The 19,060-nt window shown below is 37.3% G+C and overlaps 2 protein-coding genes across 4 annotated transcripts in view; one reads left to right on the forward strand and one right to left on the reverse strand.

Annotated features, from left to right (window-relative positions):
* Nucleotides 1-3,142: 3,142 nt before the first annotated feature.
* On the forward strand, nucleotides 3,143-9,033 carry LOC136339258 (uncharacterized). Of its 2 annotated transcripts, none has more exons than XM_066282361.1 (8): nucleotides 3,143-3,730; nucleotides 3,779-3,923; nucleotides 5,914-6,158; nucleotides 6,218-6,868; nucleotides 7,473-7,710; nucleotides 7,781-8,115; nucleotides 8,181-8,606; nucleotides 8,659-9,033. In XM_066282361.1, the coding sequence occupies exons 2-8, from the start codon at nucleotides 3,908-3,910 to the stop codon at nucleotides 8,875-8,877; spliced, it is 2,130 nt and encodes a 709-aa protein (XP_066138458.1). In that variant the 5' UTR covers nucleotides 3,143-3,730; nucleotides 3,779-3,907; the 3' UTR covers nucleotides 8,878-9,033. The 2 variants fall into 2 exon arrangements, with proteins under 2 accessions (XP_066138458.1, XP_066138457.1); XM_066282360.1 differs by having other exon boundaries at nucleotides 3,784-3,923.
* Nucleotides 9,034-13,027: 3,994 nt separating this feature from the next.
* LOC136339022 (uncharacterized) overlaps nucleotides 13,028-19,060 on the reverse strand; it is a 59,118-nt gene continuing 53,085 nt past the window's right edge. For both annotated transcript variants that reach the window (XM_066281926.1, XM_066281927.1), the window contains one exon: nucleotides 13,028-19,025. In XM_066281926.1, the coding sequence (XP_066138023.1) occupies nucleotides 18,001-19,025 (1,025 nt within the window). In that variant the 3' untranslated portion in view covers nucleotides 13,028-18,000. The remainder of the gene's footprint in view (nucleotides 19,026-19,060) is intronic.

The following is a 19,060-nucleotide window of genomic DNA, read 5'->3' on the forward strand; positions in this document are numbered from 1 at the left end:
CTCATGGTCCTCGATGGGTGACCACAAAAGGTTGATTAAGAACGAGCAATGTGATAAAAAATTCGTTGGTTTCTCTGTTTCAGCACAAAAAAAAAACAATAAAAATGTTAAAAAGTCGTAGTTCATTGGGTAATATCTGCATTTGCGCTAATTAGTGATTAATTATATTTTTCCTCCTTTGCACTCGAAATAACATCACTTTCCAACAAACGGAGTTTATTTTTGAATTTTTTAAAAACTTTTTTGAATTTCCTTGCGGGAAATATCTTGTAGATTTTAATCAACTGCGAATGGTTACCCTTCGAAGACCATGGGACGGCCTTTATGACAATAAAAGTGCTTCTGCGAAACATTAATGAATGTTTAAGTTTTTTCCTAGTGTGCCTTTTTTTTAATTTTTATATAACAAAAAGTAGAACACAGAAAATGACACATCACGGGAGAAAGCTTCAATCAAGAGAGTTAAGTCCTAAAGACATTATTTAATGGGGCGAAAAATCCAATTTACTGCTGCTTTTTTGACTTCAGCCGCTGTGCTCGAGTCGATTATCGAATGTTCGCTCACTCAGTGATTTTTCAAACATGAATTTCACAAGAAAGATATCATCCACCTACTTGAAATGGGAAATAATCATTCCTGGAAAATTGCATTAAAATCTGTAATTATTGGAGTTGGTTTAATAACCAATTAACGTTTCCATTCGGGAGTTTCCGCGTAGTCGAACGTTGTGATCGGTGTTGTACGTTCCTCCGTTCTGGGAACGTACGTACACGGATCGTAACGTGCGTAAGCTTTAACGTTGACATTTGGCAGTTGCGTCATTTTGGGCACATACGGATACATTCATGGTTGGGCTTAAACACCACGGTAACCACATAAAATGGCCTTTGGATAGCACTGAGTATAACTTTGAGCCTCCTTGTCGCATGAGACTTGCATTGGTATTTAGTGATTATCTATGAGTATGTAGATATTAGTGTGGGGCAATTGGGTGTTTCGTAACGGCACGAACGGGCATCGATTTTATGAATAATCTCTGCTTAGAGTTAAACAAATAGTTGGTACTTACGTAACTATGTCATCTTTTCGAAATGTTATTGATTCGTTTTTTTAACCTTTAACCGACGGCGTGACTGTATGTATACAGAGTGTTTTAGAACTATGGGATCGAATTTCTAGAGATCGTTCGATGCAACAATAGAGGACATCTGAATATAAGAATCCGCGTCCGCGAACTTCTCCTTGAGGCGCTACGGCCTTCTGACGCTCTAAGATAGTTATGTGCAAAAACGTTTTTATCAAGTTTTAGTACGTTTCATTTTAATTTATTTGTACAAAATAACACCACAGTAATTGTTGAAGATGTCGTCCTTGAAGTTCAATGCACTTGCTTAAACGACGGACATCGTTTCTGCGGACTTGGCTAAAACTTTGATAAGCGTTTTGAGCGACTTCAAACGTCGCAGTGATTCGTGCAATCCGGTCTCGGCTGGAGACTTTACGTGTCCCCACGGAAAGAAATCTAAAGGCGTTAGATCGGGGACCCAGGGGGGCACGGAACTATACCATCTTTACCGATCTAAAGTTGTCTGAAGTGACGATTTAAATAATGACGGGCTTCAACAGGAAAGTCTACAGGCGCGCCATCATGTTGCAGCCACATTTGCTGTCGAACTTTTAAAAGAACGTTTTTAAGAAGTTCCGGCCTGAAAATAAATAAAATAACTTCGTAAAACACGTTTCTGCACATCTCTCTTAAAGCGTCATAAGGCGTCTGAGGGAGACATTTGCGGACACGTGTTCTTATACTCAGTTGTCTGCTATTGTTGCACTGAACAATCCCTAGAAGTTTGATCTCATCATTCTAAAACACCCTGTATAACCAGCGTTTCCTGATCCTTAAAACGAACGGTTTTCTCCTTTGACGAATTACAATACATTTAATCGCCGCGGTGATGCGTCGTACATCGGCATTGATGCGTCTTTTACATAAAAATTTAAAGAGTAACGGAGAAAACCGTAAAAAAAACTAAAGCAAGTAAATCTTGTTTTAAAATTAACCATCAAGTCTTATTTAAATGAAGGAAAATCTTGTATTCACCCTGTAGGCGTGTTTTCCGTGTGGTTTCCGCGCAGCGCAATTTTCGCAAATGTTTGCGAAATATTCCAAACATGCGGAAAAATCGCAATTACTGCATAAACATGTTTCTTCTTTGTCTCCTTACGACACAGATCGAACAACATTTTCATTCACTTTATTCCAATCAGAGTCTTTATTGCCTTTATCTCAAAATGCATATTACGACTTCCCAGAACTGTAGGAATCTCAATTTGCAAATAATATTCTAATGTATCATTATATTAATCCTTTGATATACTAATGGCATCTCCAAGAAGATAAATTTTTCGTCATCATTTCATAAATGGTGTCAAATGAGCACATAAACAATTGTTGGAGATTGTTAGCGATTAGATATTGAGTTGTAATCATACCCCCCTGCCGTGACTGTGATAAATAATTTATTATATGTTGTAAATGTACAAGATAATGAGAAGTAAGAATGTCTAAATCAAATAAATAGATACGTCATTAAAGCTTTAAATGCTAGATAAATTTATCATTATCTCCCACTGTTGTAAACAATTATCATTTGATAAATATGATATATTTCGTTTGATTACCTTCGAGAGAATAGACTTCCGCCATTAATTTAGTTGTTTGCAGATGATAGCAGATGTGGAGGAGCCAGCGATGGGGAAAGTATATAGGGTGATTCGTTAATTATTGAAAGCATTACTCCAATCTCGGCACCTGCGGGCTGATGAGATTTCCCTCGCTTAATTGAGATTACTTATAAAACATTTTTGTTTTGTTACGTTTCTGAACGTTTCCGAAAGCCTTCGCAATTTTTGAATTTTGATGACCACCCAAATAGGCAGCTTTTGCCGCAATTAAACGTGACAGGGAACTTCATGGTGTCCGGGACAATAATGGCGAGGCCGGAACTTCAGAGCACTTCGCACAGTTCCAGTTATTTTGGAAAACTATGTTCTTGATTTCTATAATGAATCGTTGAATATAATTAATTTTTTCTATAGTCTGAATTGATCTAAGGCTTTTTTTTCTGTAAGGAAAACTTCTCAGGCGAGCATAATAAAGATGAAAGCAATCTCTTCTGGTTTTTACAACTGGCAGGTTACTTTATTTGCATCGGGCCGCCAGAACAAATTGGGGTTCGGAGATTAACAAACGCCCTACCAATCCCTAGAACGGGTTCTATTCAAATTTGGCAGTTACTGGTCATAAAGTCATAAAACTTGCCATTTTATTAAAATGCCGTTCCACTTCGGGGTGGTGCAATTAGCAACAAGGTGTACTGTCCAGGGCCCACTTTCGCAGATTGCTCATAAGAAGTTCTGCGCAATTTTATTTTTTTGAATTTGTGGGAGAACCCAGAAAGCTGGGAATTTGTTTAAAACCTTAATTAGAAATAAAGCCTCACTTAGTGATAAACAACACTTTGCCACACGTTCTAGTACTATATCCTTTTGATTTTTTACTATTAATGTTATCGGTAAAATCATTCAAAGCCTGTTCTGTTTTCACAAGACTCGCCAATATTTTCAGAAATCTAGAATATAGATGCTATTTAGATTTTGCCTATTTATGCCAATAAAACATAATGAGAGGCAAAAATACCTGACTTCAAGGGTCCAACTTTTATTGAGGTGTAATATAATTTTCAAACTATAAAAACCCTCCAACGAATTTTCTAGTTTAGTCTTCAGTCTCTAGTTTTCGAGTAAACCTCGAGTGCTTCAGAAGTTAGAATCACCCCGTGCTTACCGGCCAAAATTTTTTAATCAACAGCTTTGAGCTAGAAATAGTGAAGCGACTTCATCAACATGAGCAGTATTGAAGGTAAGCAATAATGAGAGTATAGAGTGTGTATTAACGGTGTAATAGCGCATTAATTGTTACCATGTTGAGGCAACTTTGACCCTCAATTCATATTATTATGACCAATGTACGTTTCTTTGAACACCCATAAAAGCACAACATGGCAATTCATGTAGCGCTAGAATCTCTTTAGTATCAATCACATTGAAGCAAGGAGGAATTTGAGTGTAATTTGCATTAACTTTGTTAGAGAAAGTAAATATGGAACTGAAGAATTTAGAGTGCAATCTATCTGTAGCATTTGTATCTCGATTTTTGGTAGCAATTCTGGAGAGACATGGAGAGAAAGGAAGAGATCGAACGCGCGAGCGAAAGGGAGAGAGCGAATATATAGCAATATTCATTAATTAAGGACTCTTAATTACTTTTAATGGAGACACGCCAAATTTAGAGAGGGATTTCCATGATTAAATGAAACATATATTCCCAAAATACCAGAAACTTTACAATAAGAACTGTACATAGACGTACTAATTGCAAGAAAGAGAGGGAGAGCTAAAGGGAAAGAGAAAGTAAGAGTATATAGGGATATTCCAAAAGAGAGTTAACAGAAATTGTTGGTCAACTCTGTTTGGCAGTTTCAAGTTAAAGATGTCTTTGAAGTTGTTAAAACTCTGGAGAATTTGCTATTTATTGATATAATTCGGTTATCCAAATTCTGATGAAGAAATCTGAATAAAATTTTAGCAGTTTTTATTCAGCGATATTGGCAAATATTTAGCTTTTTGGTTAATCTTACTTAAAAAACATTGAAGATAATCATCGCACTTTTGTGGCTAAACGCTAAAAATTTTAGGGGTAATTTTTATTGAGTATGGATCAATTCAACTATAGTCTATTCATCTTCAAGATACTCACGATCAATGCCAGCTCCAAGATGGTTTACACCTGGAGGTGGCGAGTCATATTACGCAGCGGCAACCAATTCCATTTTCGTTGCTTTTGTACGTACCTACACACATGTTATTAAATGTTATTTATTCTTGCTGGGGATTTGTTGGAATACTCAGAAATTTTACCTTATAATTTATTGAATTATTCTAGCAATAAGCTCACGTAACGTCTTTTATTACATTTTGAAAGCGTTTAAGTGCGGTCCTGTTCAATACTTTTCCTATGCGCGTGCGTTTGTTTTGATCGTGTCTATCTTAAAAATAAATAAACTATATACTGATTTTTCTAACACGTGCGGCAAGTGATGCTTTCTAGCACGCGCTTCCGTTGTCCTAGCGACGCGAACACGAGATCGGCTCAAGCGTGCAGTGCAAGAAAACCCTTTTCGCATGAGTTAGGTACAATACCTTTCCTACTATTGGTTAGGTTAAACAGCAACATGTTTTGTATTTTTTTAATGAAACGAATTTTTCAAATACTTATTAAAACGTTATATGTATGTGTATATAAAATTAAATATACGTGTTACCTATTTATGCGCGTTTAAGGTATACAAAAGCGGCACCAGACCGAGTGCTCTGCGCTGATCCGAGCTGCGCCGCGTTTTAAAATATCATGTTGACCTGCGCAGCTCAGCGCAGTGCCGCGCTGACCAGCGTAAAATGTTTTCAATAAAAAAAATTATTCTGTGCTTTGTTGCAGTTGGCGCGCGCACGCGCGCACTATTTTAATTAAAATCAACAGTCATTCAACTTAAAACTGTTCAGACAGAGTAATTATTTATAATCCCGTCCAAACCAACGCTATAAATAAACATTTTTCTTTGACCTACCGACACTTCCTGGGTCGCGTTCGCTCTTGTTGCAGACCTGCGCAACTTGCAGACTACACTTTAGCGCAGATTAGCGTGCAAATTCGACGCGCCGCGTTGCGCGGAGCAAATTTTAACAGCGCAGCGCAGAGCGGCGTGATCGGTGTGGATGCGCCTTAACGAAGCTTGATAAACACAACAAATTAGATTAATAAAAAAATTACATTCTGTCTATCATTTTTTCAGTTTCACAATCTTATTCAACCCAACAATCTTCCTCATGCACGGAAGATTTCCTGAGGAGCAGTTCTACGGAGAATGAGCGTTCGACGTCCTATTGCGAACCCGCGAAGAAGAAGGTGCTGAAGCATTTGCGCTTTAAACCCACTGCAGAAATTCACGAGATTGAAAGCAGCTCTTCTTTGAGCCTGTCTCATTTTAGTGTAGGCATTGAGCAGCCAATTAACTGCTACACCATCAAATATTACCATGTACGCAGCTTTTATAGTTAAAACTTGAAATTACTTTAATAATGTTTTTCCTAAATTAGGGACCGCTTCTTCAGAAGCCAAAGATAATGCAGCTGGGGCGCAACCAAGCTGCTTTGCATTATTTGAATTCGCGTAAAATAAATTTGGGAGGTATCCAAGCAATTGGAGGCACACCATCTCTCGAACCTGCACAATCTCAGAAAACCATCCTCAAAACTGTCGACTCATTGAAAATATGTTCTGCATATACGGAGGGGCCACCTAAAAACCTCACACATCCAAAATCTCCTTCCTCCGCTAGAAATGAGACTGAGAATATCTCAGAAAACACTTCAACGGAAACTGTTGAATCTACCAACTTCAAGCCCCAGTTCACCTCGTCCGTGAATGATATATTGCTAGACGAAGAGACTAACGAATCAATAAATATTATTCATCAAGGTCAGGGGACTTTGAAGCTTGAAGATGATCTGGCGGACTATGGGTGCAAGAAGGAGGAAACTGGGTCCCTGGAGAATGTGGTAATTGTAGACCAGTTATTTGAGAGCGGGCTATTTGAAACGTGGGATAAAAAACAAGAGGAATTGAAGAGGGCCAGCAACCAAAAGAGCAGAAACGGGGATCTGTTGACGGAGGAGTTTACGGTGACTAGGGGCAGCTTTAGGGGCATCAGTTCAGAGTGTGAAAGCGTAAAGTCTCTTAAGACTCAGGTAAGAAAATTCTAGGAGCTTTAATGTGTAAGTTGAAGTAAACTAGATAACACCAAAATTCGATCAGTTGAAAAAGACTTAAAACTTAAAATTTGGAGCAATTTTATTAACAAATTTACCCTCGGTGGCTGGAATTTCAAGTACTTATCTAGAACTTTGAAAACCTTCACTCGGTGATCATTCAGAACAGGGGAAGAAGCATGAATATCTATTTCAAACTTCCTGAAGTTAACTTAAAATTAAAAATTTTACTGGTGGTATCTTTTTGGGTTCTGAGATATAGAGACATTTAGGTACCCAGGTTTTTGCTATTTTGAAAGTACTGCCATAATGACCCTGTACGAACTTTAATTTCTGTTTCAATTTCTCTATTTTAGCTTAGTGTAATTGCATTTCACTACCCTGATTTTTGTTTCTTCTATATTTCCACACTCTACTGAAATCTTTTTTTCTATCATCTAATTTACTTCGTTAATATTGTGGAAATCAGCTGAACACCAAAAATGTGTGTGTTCGAAATATGACGTCACGTTCTTCTAATAATAACTAAATTAAATAGGAATAATTACATTAAATAGAATAAATAGATTAAATTCGCACCTAGGAGATCGAGGTGACTGCCACCAGTCCAGTGCCCACTCCGGCAGTGACCATGTCCGCACCATCATCCATTGACCTGACCAGTGAACACTTGGCTATGTTCCTGGCATTGAGGAAAGCCAGAGACATTGAATGCCTCAAAATGTCCCAGGCTTCCAAAGCGCTTTACCACATTAAGAAAAATAAAGCCAACAAGGTCTGGTTGGAACGGTTGATGGCTGAAAGGATTTTGCTGGAAACTAGTAAGTTTAGTTCCTACATTGTACACAATACATTTAATTGTTTCTGAAACTGAAATATCTTTATTTATAGGCGAAAAAGTGCGACTGCTTCAACAGCTCATGCAGGATGCGACCTACAGCATTCCAGAACTCCCCCTTCTCACAGGCACCATCACTGTCTCCAACATCTCGATCGCTTTTCTAAATTACCCCATGAAAACTTATTGCATAGATCCAGACTATACCATGTTCTTCATGTTAACCGTGAGTCTTGATTCGAGAATATTATTCTCAGAATATTCAACTGGAGAACGGAGGCTGTTAGAGTTTAAGCGGAAGTTCACATTCGCGGATGTTGCGTCAAATTATGAGGTGAAGCTGCAGCTGTTCTGTCTCAAGCTGCGCACCTCTAATGAGTACTTTTTGGTAAGTTGCAGGCTGCATCCTCTTTAGGATCTCGTAAAGTCATACTTGAATTGTGTATATTTCAGAATCAATTTGGCTCCTCTGCATGTTTTCCAATGTCCAGAATATTCTATGAGAACCTCCTGACGAAAGAGTATCAGAACCAAAAAGTGTTCACTTCATCGTTTAAGCTGTGTGCAGAGGCCACGTTAATGCGGAATGAGCTGAACAAACCCTCTTCGAAACTGATACTGTACAATAAGGTCTTCGATCAGCTAAGTGGAGTGGTCAAGCACGAGTTCAGATGCGATGGTGTTAATCTAAATAACACCATTAAATCTGGATTTCTAGACATGGGAAATATCATCGGAGAGGTGTTCTTCTGGGACCGAGTTTGGTGCGTCTTAAAAGGTACTAAACTGCGAATTTATCGCCACCCTTCGGATGAGGATTTTGGGAAGCCCATTGGTGAAATCAACATGAGGTACTGCTTCAGCCCCCTTATCACCGAGGTACGTAGCAGAGTCTTAATCCTCCGTCGGTTACAGTAAACGTTTTTTACAGGTTGAGAATTGCACTAAACCGAAATGCTTCCAGCTTCAAACGAAGAGGCCCGCCAAGAACGAAGAAGAGTTTCAGATGTGCTTCAGGTTGGGGCGCCACTTCTTCATAGACAAGTTCACCTTTTCCGCTCTGTCCTCTTCGGAGTACGACGAGTGGACGAGTGAAATTCAAAAGCACTTGCAGGCCTTACGGGGCTTTAAACTGATGGTCTTTGAATAGAAAGATCAACGAGGTCACATGTAAGGTACGATGAAGCAGGGGGCACTGGTGTAAATATGAAATAAAATGTGTATATAGGTTTTTATTATAGAACGCTTGTAAAAAGTATTGGAAGATGTTTATAACTTTCATAAACTCGATATTTCTAAAAAATGCCAAAAATAAACGTAAAATTGTGTCAAAAGGCATTTAATGCATTTTTTTCGATTTTCAGAATTTTCACCCCGATCCATCTACCTCCTTTTTATTTTCAAATAGACAGATGCAAATGGAAATATAACCATTTTTCCCTATAACGACTACTTGCTTCGATTACGTTTTCATACTTGTGTAAATCAGGCACTTTTTACTCTAGCGATATTGTCATTTCCACCACCGAATTCGTTTTTGTAGACACACAGGAACTCTTAAAAAAATGCCGCTCAACGTTTGTTCTTATGATATTTTTAAATAATTGTTAGTATTTTAGTATAAAACAGTTTATTAGTAAATTAAAAATTAATTAAAATAATAAAAATAATTTTCACTTATATAAAAACGCCTGCTAGCGATATAATTACCGAAAATACTGCGAGCCGTTCGGATATATCCACTTTATTGGGCTCTTTTATTGCACGGAAATATGGGTTTAATTGACTGTTACCTCATTGAGTTCTATAATCCTCGGAGTCAATAAATTCACGCGAAATCCCAGAATATTACAACTTTAGTACGAGCACATGCCGAATGTACTGCAGACAGTTATTTGATTAGTGAACGCAAGGAGATAAAGCAAAATTAGGGTAATTATACCTCTCTTCAATGGATTAAAAGGCGGTTAGTAAATGTACGTGTCAGAACCTGTGTAGAAACTCACTAGGGACAACTTAACTATCTCTGATTGAAAACATTAGGATCAAATGACCAAAATCCTCCAAACGAATCAAAATTTTTTTGGTCCAACATTCACTTTGTATTCAGGCCATAAATAAGCTGAGGGAAACCATCAGTCGAATTGGCAGACGCGGACAAATCTTAGACTCGAAAATGAAACAAATTACTTAGATCGTGAGTGAACTACCTACAAGGAGAATTTGTCATATATCAACCATTATAAATGAAATCATTAATCCATGTGAGTTCATTGGCTCTTTCCTCCAGGGCGTAGCAAACTTTCTCATATTTTTCAAAGCAAAAATTTTACTTTCGGTATCGTTAAAACTGAACATATGTTTGAGAAATCAAATCATTAGAAAATCGTATTGACATAAAGCGAAAGGGCCAATCAACAAAATAGGACAATTTTCCAGGAGATAACAGATCTCGACTCTTTCATTTGCCTTTTTTTCATTCCACAATAAAGCGCCCCATCTTCCATCCATTTAATATTTGCACAGAGTCTGTTTAAAGCAATTTATCGAGTGGTAAATTTTTAATGAGAAACGAATTGCTCCATCCCAACAACACCTATCCAAGAAGATTAAGAACAAATAGGTCCGTAGTTCTCTCATTACCTTCCGAGCATTCCTCCAATTCACTCCTCCAAGCTGTAAATGACTAAAGTCCAAGTTTATCGACATACAATTAATCAACTGTCCATGGCAAAGGAATGGCAAGTTACTCTTCCGAAAAGAAAAGGAATTAAACTTCAATATCGATGGAAGATAGCAGTGATAAATCCAAGAGGACATTATGTTAGAAATATCCCAAATATACGCAGTTTCATATGAAGTGCACCACCCAGTAATAATAATAATGATTAAGTCTGGAAAATTTCCCAAAATAATGCTTCTTAATGGAGGATCACATGACCAGAGTTTCAGTAGAAAAGAAAGAACGCCAATGGATTTTTTTGTCCTCGACTTGGGACCAGTACTGGTATCCTTCGTGCAGATTTTATGCAAATGGAATTTTCCAACAGGACAATACAAAGCCACATACGGGGAACATTACTCGAAGGTACCTGGAACAAGCACAATTGGAAATGCTCCCTTGGCCCGCACGGTCGCTGGATCTATTACCTATCGAACATGTTTGGGACATAAAGGATCGCCGCCTTTGAACTTCACCAAGGCCTCCAACCACTTTGAATGTCTTGGAAAATATTGAGGTAGCTTGTAATGAAATACCCCAAGAGGGTATGGATCATTTGTTACAACGCATGCCGCGAAGAGTACATGCCTGAATTTCTGCACGAGGAGATATTACTCATTGTTAAATTCCTAGTTAATAAATGTTGTGTCTCCTACTGAAACTCTGCTCATTCGATACTCTGTTATGAAACGTTATTTTGCCAAAATTACAAGACTTAGTGATTATTATTACTACTGGGTGGTGTAATCGGCAGACGCCCAACTTCCCCTCCCCACTCCGCCACCACGAGGCCGGTACTACTGTAGTGGCCAAACGTAGATAGACAAACAGAATGTCTCAATTAAATCGTGTATATGTTAATTGATCTGTTACATATGGATGTGTGTTATATGTCGCAAAACATGTTGTAAGAAATAATAAACATATATTGATAAAGTTACCGTATTGTCAATAAAAAAATAAATCTTTAAATTCACGTGGTCCAAAGTAGATAGAAAATTAAAAAATTAAAATAAAAACATAATAATTTATTAAAACTGTTTTAAAAATCAATTGGGACCTTTCCCTAGCAACTAACATTTGGGGAAATACGCGTTATAGCCAATGACTGCCCGATATTGACGCGCCATTGATTCAATCGATTTGTTTAATATTGCTGGATCAATATTTTGCCACTTTTCTTATATCTTAGTAAAGAGTTTATCGCAATTCATATAATTATTATCTCTCAATCCCTGATCAACAATTTGCCGCAAATTTTCTATGGGATTCAAATCGGGTGACTGGGAAGGCTACTTCAAACTCGGCCTTTTTCTTCTTCGAGAAATCGCTTAACTAACTTTGAGAAATTTTTGGGGTCGTTGTGGTGTCTCAAAACAGAATCTTAAGAGTAAATTAACTTCAACGTAAGGCAACGTAATATTCTGACGTATATCTCAGTACAAAATTTCGTTGCTGATTCCATTTATCCTATGTAGAGGGCCAATACCAAAACCGCTGAAACATCTCCATGTCACTACCGATTTTATTACATGGTTAATCGTGGATCTGGTGTATTTATGGCGTGTGCAGTGAGACCTTCAACGTATTGAATGCCATCGGAATTAAACAAATTGAACTTTTTGTTCCAGTAAACTCGTTCCCAATCCTCTTTGAGCTAATGAATATGTTGTCCAGCAAATTCCATTAGGGCTTTTCGATTTTTCTTACTGAGAACTGTTTTCATGCTGTCCTACGTGCAAATAATTTCTCTTCGACTAATCTTGGTCTTACAGTCCTTGAAGACGCAGAAACTCCACCTCAGAACGAATTGTCTCAAAAGACATGACTGAATCTTTCGAGCTAATAGTCTCATCCTCACATCTTTTTTGCTTAGCTTCATCGGTTGTCTAGTTTTCAGTTTCGGGTTAATTGATTCAGTTCTTTGATATTTCTCTTTTTGATCTTCTATTGTATATGGCCCAAATAGTGGCTCTTTTAACATCGAACCTGCGGGCAATGCGCACTTGCCGTTCATCCTTATTAAAAGCTTTAACAAGTCGGTCTTTTGGAGACTTTTACCTCCCGAGGCATGTTGTAGAGTACAAATCTAAATGCAAATTGCACTAATATTTTTCTGATATCTTAAAAATTTCAAATAATTTCTACTGTTTTTACCACGTCTATCTACTTTTGACCAGGTGAATTCCAAAGATTAATTTTTTTGCTGACACATGCATGGGAAATAGATCAGTTAACATATGCACGATTTAATTGAACAATTCTATGTATACATATATCTACTTTTGGCCACTGATGTATGTTTGACAATTTCCCCAATCGATCGATGCAGTTCTAGTACCACTTACTCCAATGCAGATTCACATTTCTATACCTACCAGGTCGGTACGTTTGGTCCTTCTGAACGTTATTGATTCCTCATAGACACATGTGTCCATGTAATTTTAGTTACGTTTGGCAGAAACAGCAAAATACGTAATTTTTGATTACAACAGTCGTTTTATTTGCGGGAAACTCCATGTACCAAAAGTGCTATAGCCGGATATATCATAAGCGCTTAGAAAAATGATTTAAACAATGAGAGGAGGCACATATTATATTCCACATTAGTGTACCTTAAACAGATAGGACGGTGTGTAGTTAGCTTAAACATATATAGCTGTGACAATATTTTCTTTCATTATGTTACATTGACATAATTACTACAATGGTTTCTAATCGAATGCTACATTAGAATAAATTAATTTTCTTTAAAAAAGCCATTACCAACCCATCAAATATCTAGCTCACCTAATTACTTTGGATTCGGGGATGGTAACGAAAAATGCCCGAAACAGCCCAAGGTACTGCCAAATCAGGTCTTAACTGGCGGGTCCCAGGTCCGTGCGTATCAGAGCCGGACTGGTTCGCATTAAAGGTGAAGTTTGACGAGATTGTGTTATAGGCAGATCTGGCCACCCGCCAGTTGAGAGTACATTTGACTGTGTATCATACTATTCCTAAAACTAAAGGGAGATCATTAAAAAAATCTCGCGTTTGGAAGCAAGCCGTAAACGTAGGAGGTTGATTAAGCCACTCACCATCAGAGATTACCAGCAGACGACGGATCGATTTGTCCAAGACGTACGTTTGACAGTTCAACGGGCACGTGAGATTTTTTAATGATCACCCTATATTTACCTAATGTTGCATATAAAATTTCAGATTCAATGACTACAAATGTAGTAAATTTCGAAGCATATTATTTCTCTAATAGTGTTGTGCTACTGCAAAAGCATACTAAATTCCTTAAATATTGTGTATTTCCTTAAGTGATTCTGACATATTGCCCCTTTATATTATGAAGGATATTACCACACTTTTTGAGATTACATTCGGGTCATTACTGCCCGTGCAAACGGAAAATTTATTGTCTGCGAAAAATTATTCGAAATTTGAAAAATCACCGAAGGGAAAGCTGCAAGCAAAGCTGATTTCAATTGATTGAGCATAAACAACTGGACATTAAAAGTCACGGAGGGGAGCAGATGATTCAAAAAATTGGGCACAAAACGAGCGAAAAACCAGTAAGTTCTGTCTATTTATGTCATATATCGACTTTAAATTGCATATCAAAATAAAATTTTTGTGTAATTCCTTCAATTATCTGCATTGTTTTATGACTATTTGACAAATAATGGTCACAAAAGTACGTGCTTGCAAATTTCCATTTTGTAACTTTATTATTTTATATTCAACGCACTTAAGTAAATGTTGATTTTGTGTTTTCAAAATATTTCTACAACATTTTGTGTTTTAGATATGTTTATTTATATAACACTTTCACTAGATGTGAATGTTATATGACTATTTAGTTTCGAAAACAATCTCGTAAAGCAACGTCACATTAAGTCAACGCTACGGTGCTATTGTATCTGTAATGAAATTTGAATAGACGTAAATTCCTTTTAAACGTTTATTAAAAATATATTAATAAATTTTCTTATCACATTTTTCTAAATTTCTGTTCCCATTTCTCTTTTGTTTTCTAGCATGCCGAAATCACCTATGAAGAGACGTCGCTGGAATCTGCGTCCTGTACGGCGTCTACAAAAAAATTATGTATATGAAAAAGGAGCACAATACTGTTTATATATATATATCTGTATAGGTAGCAGCTTCTATCAAATTTCAGTGATTCAGAGACCTTTGGTACCAATACTAAGCACCTACGAATTCCGTTTAGCGGGCCGAGCACACTAAGTTGTTATTGAAATGCTCTTTCTTTAATATCATTTCTTCATCACTCTATCAGATCATATCAAGGGAGTAGCCTATTTGAGCTTGGGTCTGCCTGTATGTTGATTACGGGAACTACAGTCCAAGTTCTCGTCAGAAGTGAGATTAGTTTGGTAATTAATTTTTTTTAAGCTGAAGTCAATAATTCGTCCGAAATTGTCTGTCTGTCAATGTGCAGGAATATTGTCATCAGGAGTACGACAATGCACGCCTTCACGCAGCAATACAGACTACAGAGCCGCGTGAGTATTTCGAATGGGAAGTGTTGGACGATCCACCGCACAGTCCTGACTTGGCACCAAGCGACCTTCACTTGTTCGCTGGGATGAAAGTGTGATCGTGAAAAAAGGAGTTCAATACAAATGAAGAATTGAAATGGTGGATGCAAGATTGGAGTGGGTGCATATGAGGCAAATTGGTATGAAGAGGGTATAGAAAAACTTGTTCCCCGTTACGACGGATGTCTTAAATGCCCTTGGTGGCTATGTCGGAAAGTAGTTTGAATGCATAAGTAACTTTCAGGTATAATATGACATGTTTTACTGGCTCTTTCCAACCGTTTCATTATCTCAAATAAAAATATTAAATTTTACAATTTGATTATACAAAGTCGCCATACATTTAGTCTTACGGGGACGTGCATATGCATTATGAATTTATTAATTTCACAGTGATCTGCATAATTCAAATCTCAGGCAATCTTTGCATTCAGGCACATGTAATTCATAAATTTTTGTCCTAGGAATCATATGCTGTCGTGTTCATTGAAAAAAAGCTGAGAATTTCAAGTTGCGTTTGGGTTGAACGTAATAGGAGATGAGGAGATGACTTTCCTTCAGGCCCGAGCATACGCCTTTAACAACAAGATGGTAAAATACAGTTACGCCCATTTCAATTAACGGATCAGTATAATAATGTAATAACTACTTATCAATGTAATTGTATATAATCGCTTACATGCATATGGTTATGCACGTAAACAATCACCCTGTAAATGAGGAAAACTGACCCTGGACATGTTCTGATGCATTCAAGTAGGTTTAAGTGGGGATTGGTTGCGGATGCGGGGTCACCGTCTGTTTGTGTCGAACAGGGATGAGGGAACCCTCTTGTAAAGCCGCAATCGAATAGTGATAATATGATAATAGATCTGTCAGGTACGGGGGTGTTATTTTGCCTATAAATTTCTTACATACAGGTGACACATTTTATCTGGCTTGCGATGAAAAAAACCACTTCAGGCAAAGTAAAAGAAAAAATCGAATTATTCTTTTGCCTCATAAGTGCATTCTGGTTAATAATAAGAAAGTGATTTATTGCCTGGGTAAAATTCTAGTGCAGTTATTATATAAAAATAAAACGAAATCATAAAAAATGTCAATGTTTAGAAGGCTGAACAGGTACCCCTATGAAAATAAACCAGCACGGGCTGCATTTAAAGAAAGAATATTTGAGAATTGGTATAGGAATTCCAGTTCAGTACCGTATGTTAATATCATTGTGACGCTAGTGTAACAACTGGGTAAATTTGATTGGTAACATTATCTCTTAATTGAATTCTGTTCCATATTGATTGAAAGGAAAAATAAAAGAGAGTAATTGACTATTTTGCAAAATTTAGGTTTGTGTGATTAAAAATGAATTAAATTTACAGTATAATTTCACAAATTTACTTACCTTCAACTCCAACTTGTTGGTGCAGTAAAAACCTCCCAGTACTACTAATTCGAGGAAAATGGATATTAACCAGTTCCTAGGGCTAAAATTTTACGACTTCCAGGACTTTTGGGACCCCACTTACCTCTTACCGTTAATATAATACCAGAAAGATTCGTTGCAAGTTAATTTTCAACATCTTCGTAGAATCGCGACGAAAAACATCCCCGATTTTTACACACGAAACGAAGATCTAATGTTAGCACAATCTACGAGTAGAATTGCAAATATTGGGGTGAAAACCAAAGGAATTACTTCACTATTACGTCGTAAATTAATTCCAATTATTGTCTAGAATCATATGGAAATTAATTTAGAACTCATGAATTCGCTCTAGGTTATTACCAGTTACATGATCATTTTACATAGACATTTTATAAGAGTATATATATATATATATATTAACAAATATGCTTACCTGTATAAAATTTATTAAGCGAGCGACGCTACAGAGTCTCTCAATACACTAGCGAAATTGGCAATATAGCGCGCTCGTGTGTTAAGGATGTCTGCCCTCACATGTCATATAACATACTATTTCCAAGATGGATGCTAGAATAGTTACAATGAATAATGCATTGCCACGAATTAGATCAAAGTAATTTACTTATTTCATACTTTACTATATTATGTTCTTTACCTCAAAATAAAAACTGCATTAGACGATGCAAAAGTGAATTATGTTTTGGAAAAAAAATTGGATTTACATTGATAAAATCGGCACATAGTTAATTTCCGACTTGTCGGAAATTTGCAGTAAATCTCTATGGTAAGTGTAAGAAAATATGATTAACCTTAGTATTCACCGCAACTCGAGACTTCTTTTCGTTTGGTAACGTTTTAGGCATTTCGCTCCTTTGGTCTAGTCCAAATTATATCAAACACTTTCAAGATTTGGCAAGGTTAGGAATTAGTTAAAAATTGGCGTACTTCAAATGCAGAAACCTCAAAAAATATGATTATCGATAATATATACATGGGGGCCATATGTTAGAAATTCACTACACTCTTACAGGAAAATAAGGTCTGAAGGTACTATTACATATCTATGATAACATTTCTACTTTATCTATATGGTAACAAAAATCCTTGATGCTAATTTGGCCAAGTTACGTTATGCAGTTTCACCAGCACACAGGCAAATTTCAACCCTCCAAGATGCGCGGGTCGCATTGTGACGACGAGCGGCCTAATTCTCGGGGGGACACAGTTAATAAAATTTGTCCTTTGCCCTGATATATAATTGAGAATCTTGCTTTAACGCTTAACAATATCCTATAGAAAAACAAAACTTTTCTCCCAGGCACCAAGATAGATAATTTTCTTTAAAATTTTCCAATTTTTCCTGAAAAATACATGATCTCGAGAAATTTGATAGTTTTATCAATAAATATTGTGCAAACTTAACCAGGTTAAATACATTGTGCTAGATTATAAATCATACTATTTTGCTCACAGAAATGAAGAAAATCAAAATCCTGCACCATCACAAAATTTTCCAACACACACCAGGAATTTGAACTAAATTGCTGCTTGGGGCGTGACTCTGCCTTCTGCTCAACCCAACATTCGGCTGAAGAAGTACGGATAAAACTTCCTTCCTTTGTTACCGTGAGCCAAGTTCCTGTGCCTGTTAATTTTCTTAGGTTCATCAGAAGGAAAAGGGTGGTCTGAGTATTCCTCGGAAATGGAACCGGTCTGTTGGGTTGGAGTAACTGTCGGGCCGTAGTCCTCTAAAAGAGACTTAGGTAGAAAGTTTCTTTTTTCAATTTTAAGGTGTTCCGTGGAAGAATCTATGGATCCAGCCGTGAAAGGATGGGCAGTCGTATGGTTAGCGTGTGGCATGGTTGTCGCAAGTGGAACCAGGTGGTGATTGATCATGTAAATACGAGGATCCGCTGGGTTTATTGGTGGAGAAGCAGTAACGGACACTGTTCTTTTTGACACCTCAATGTGGTCGTCATGGCTGAAATTTTTAGTAGGTTTGTCTTCTTTATTTTCTTTCTCAATTTCAGTAATATTAGATTCTTCCTCTCCCTTCTGCAAAGTATTCTTATCAGCAATTGGTTCCATTTTGTCATTAATCACTACAGTAGTAGTAACGTTGGCAGCCTCGTGTGGCTGATCTCCTTGATACCCTTCATAGTCTTCGACGTCAAGCTTATTAACTACCGTAAAGTTAAGGACTTTGGGTAATCCATACTGAACACCACCCTCTAAGTTGGTGTGCTCGTCGTTAAATGGCGGCAACTCCTTCCTGAAGCTCCTGTTGAGCCTCGGGGAATTGTCTTTAATGTCGGGCATCATTTCGAATTCCTTGGTCAAGTTTTCTTCCATTTCATCTACCGATTGTACGTGTTTGGTTGTAGCAGAGCTTTCGGTGGTCACCTGTGGCGTGATCGGAAGAATTTTGGAGGTCTTTTTGTTAGGCTGAGTCGATTTCTTCGCCACCGGCTTTTTGCCAACTACAAGAAGAGGAAGCAAAGAATTTTCAGTTGACGAATGCGTGTTGGTTGAAGATGCGATTTTGGCGAATTGAGCTTGCTCTGTCTCGTTGAGCTCGATAAGATCGAACATTGTGCCTGAATTAAAAAATGATACCAGTTATAAATACTGT

Source organism: Euwallacea fornicatus, chromosome 5, assembly GCF_040115645.1.
Source record: "Euwallacea fornicatus isolate EFF26 chromosome 5, ASM4011564v1, whole genome shotgun sequence".
In the NCBI taxonomy this organism is placed as follows: Eukaryota; Metazoa; Arthropoda; class Insecta; order Coleoptera; family Curculionidae; genus Euwallacea; species Euwallacea fornicatus.

What these genes read in the sequence shown, in the direction of transcription:
- LOC136339258 (XM_066282361.1), top strand. An exon ending in TAAAGTCTCTTAAGACTCAG is followed by an intron (nt 6,869 to 7,472) that starts GTAAGAAAATTC and finishes ATTCGCACCTAG; the next exon opens with GAGATCGAGGTGACTGCCAC. An exon ending in CCTCTAATGAGTACTTTTTG is followed by an intron (nt 8,116 to 8,180) that starts GTAAGTTGCAGG and finishes TGTATATTTCAG; the next exon opens with AATCAATTTGGCTCCTCTGC.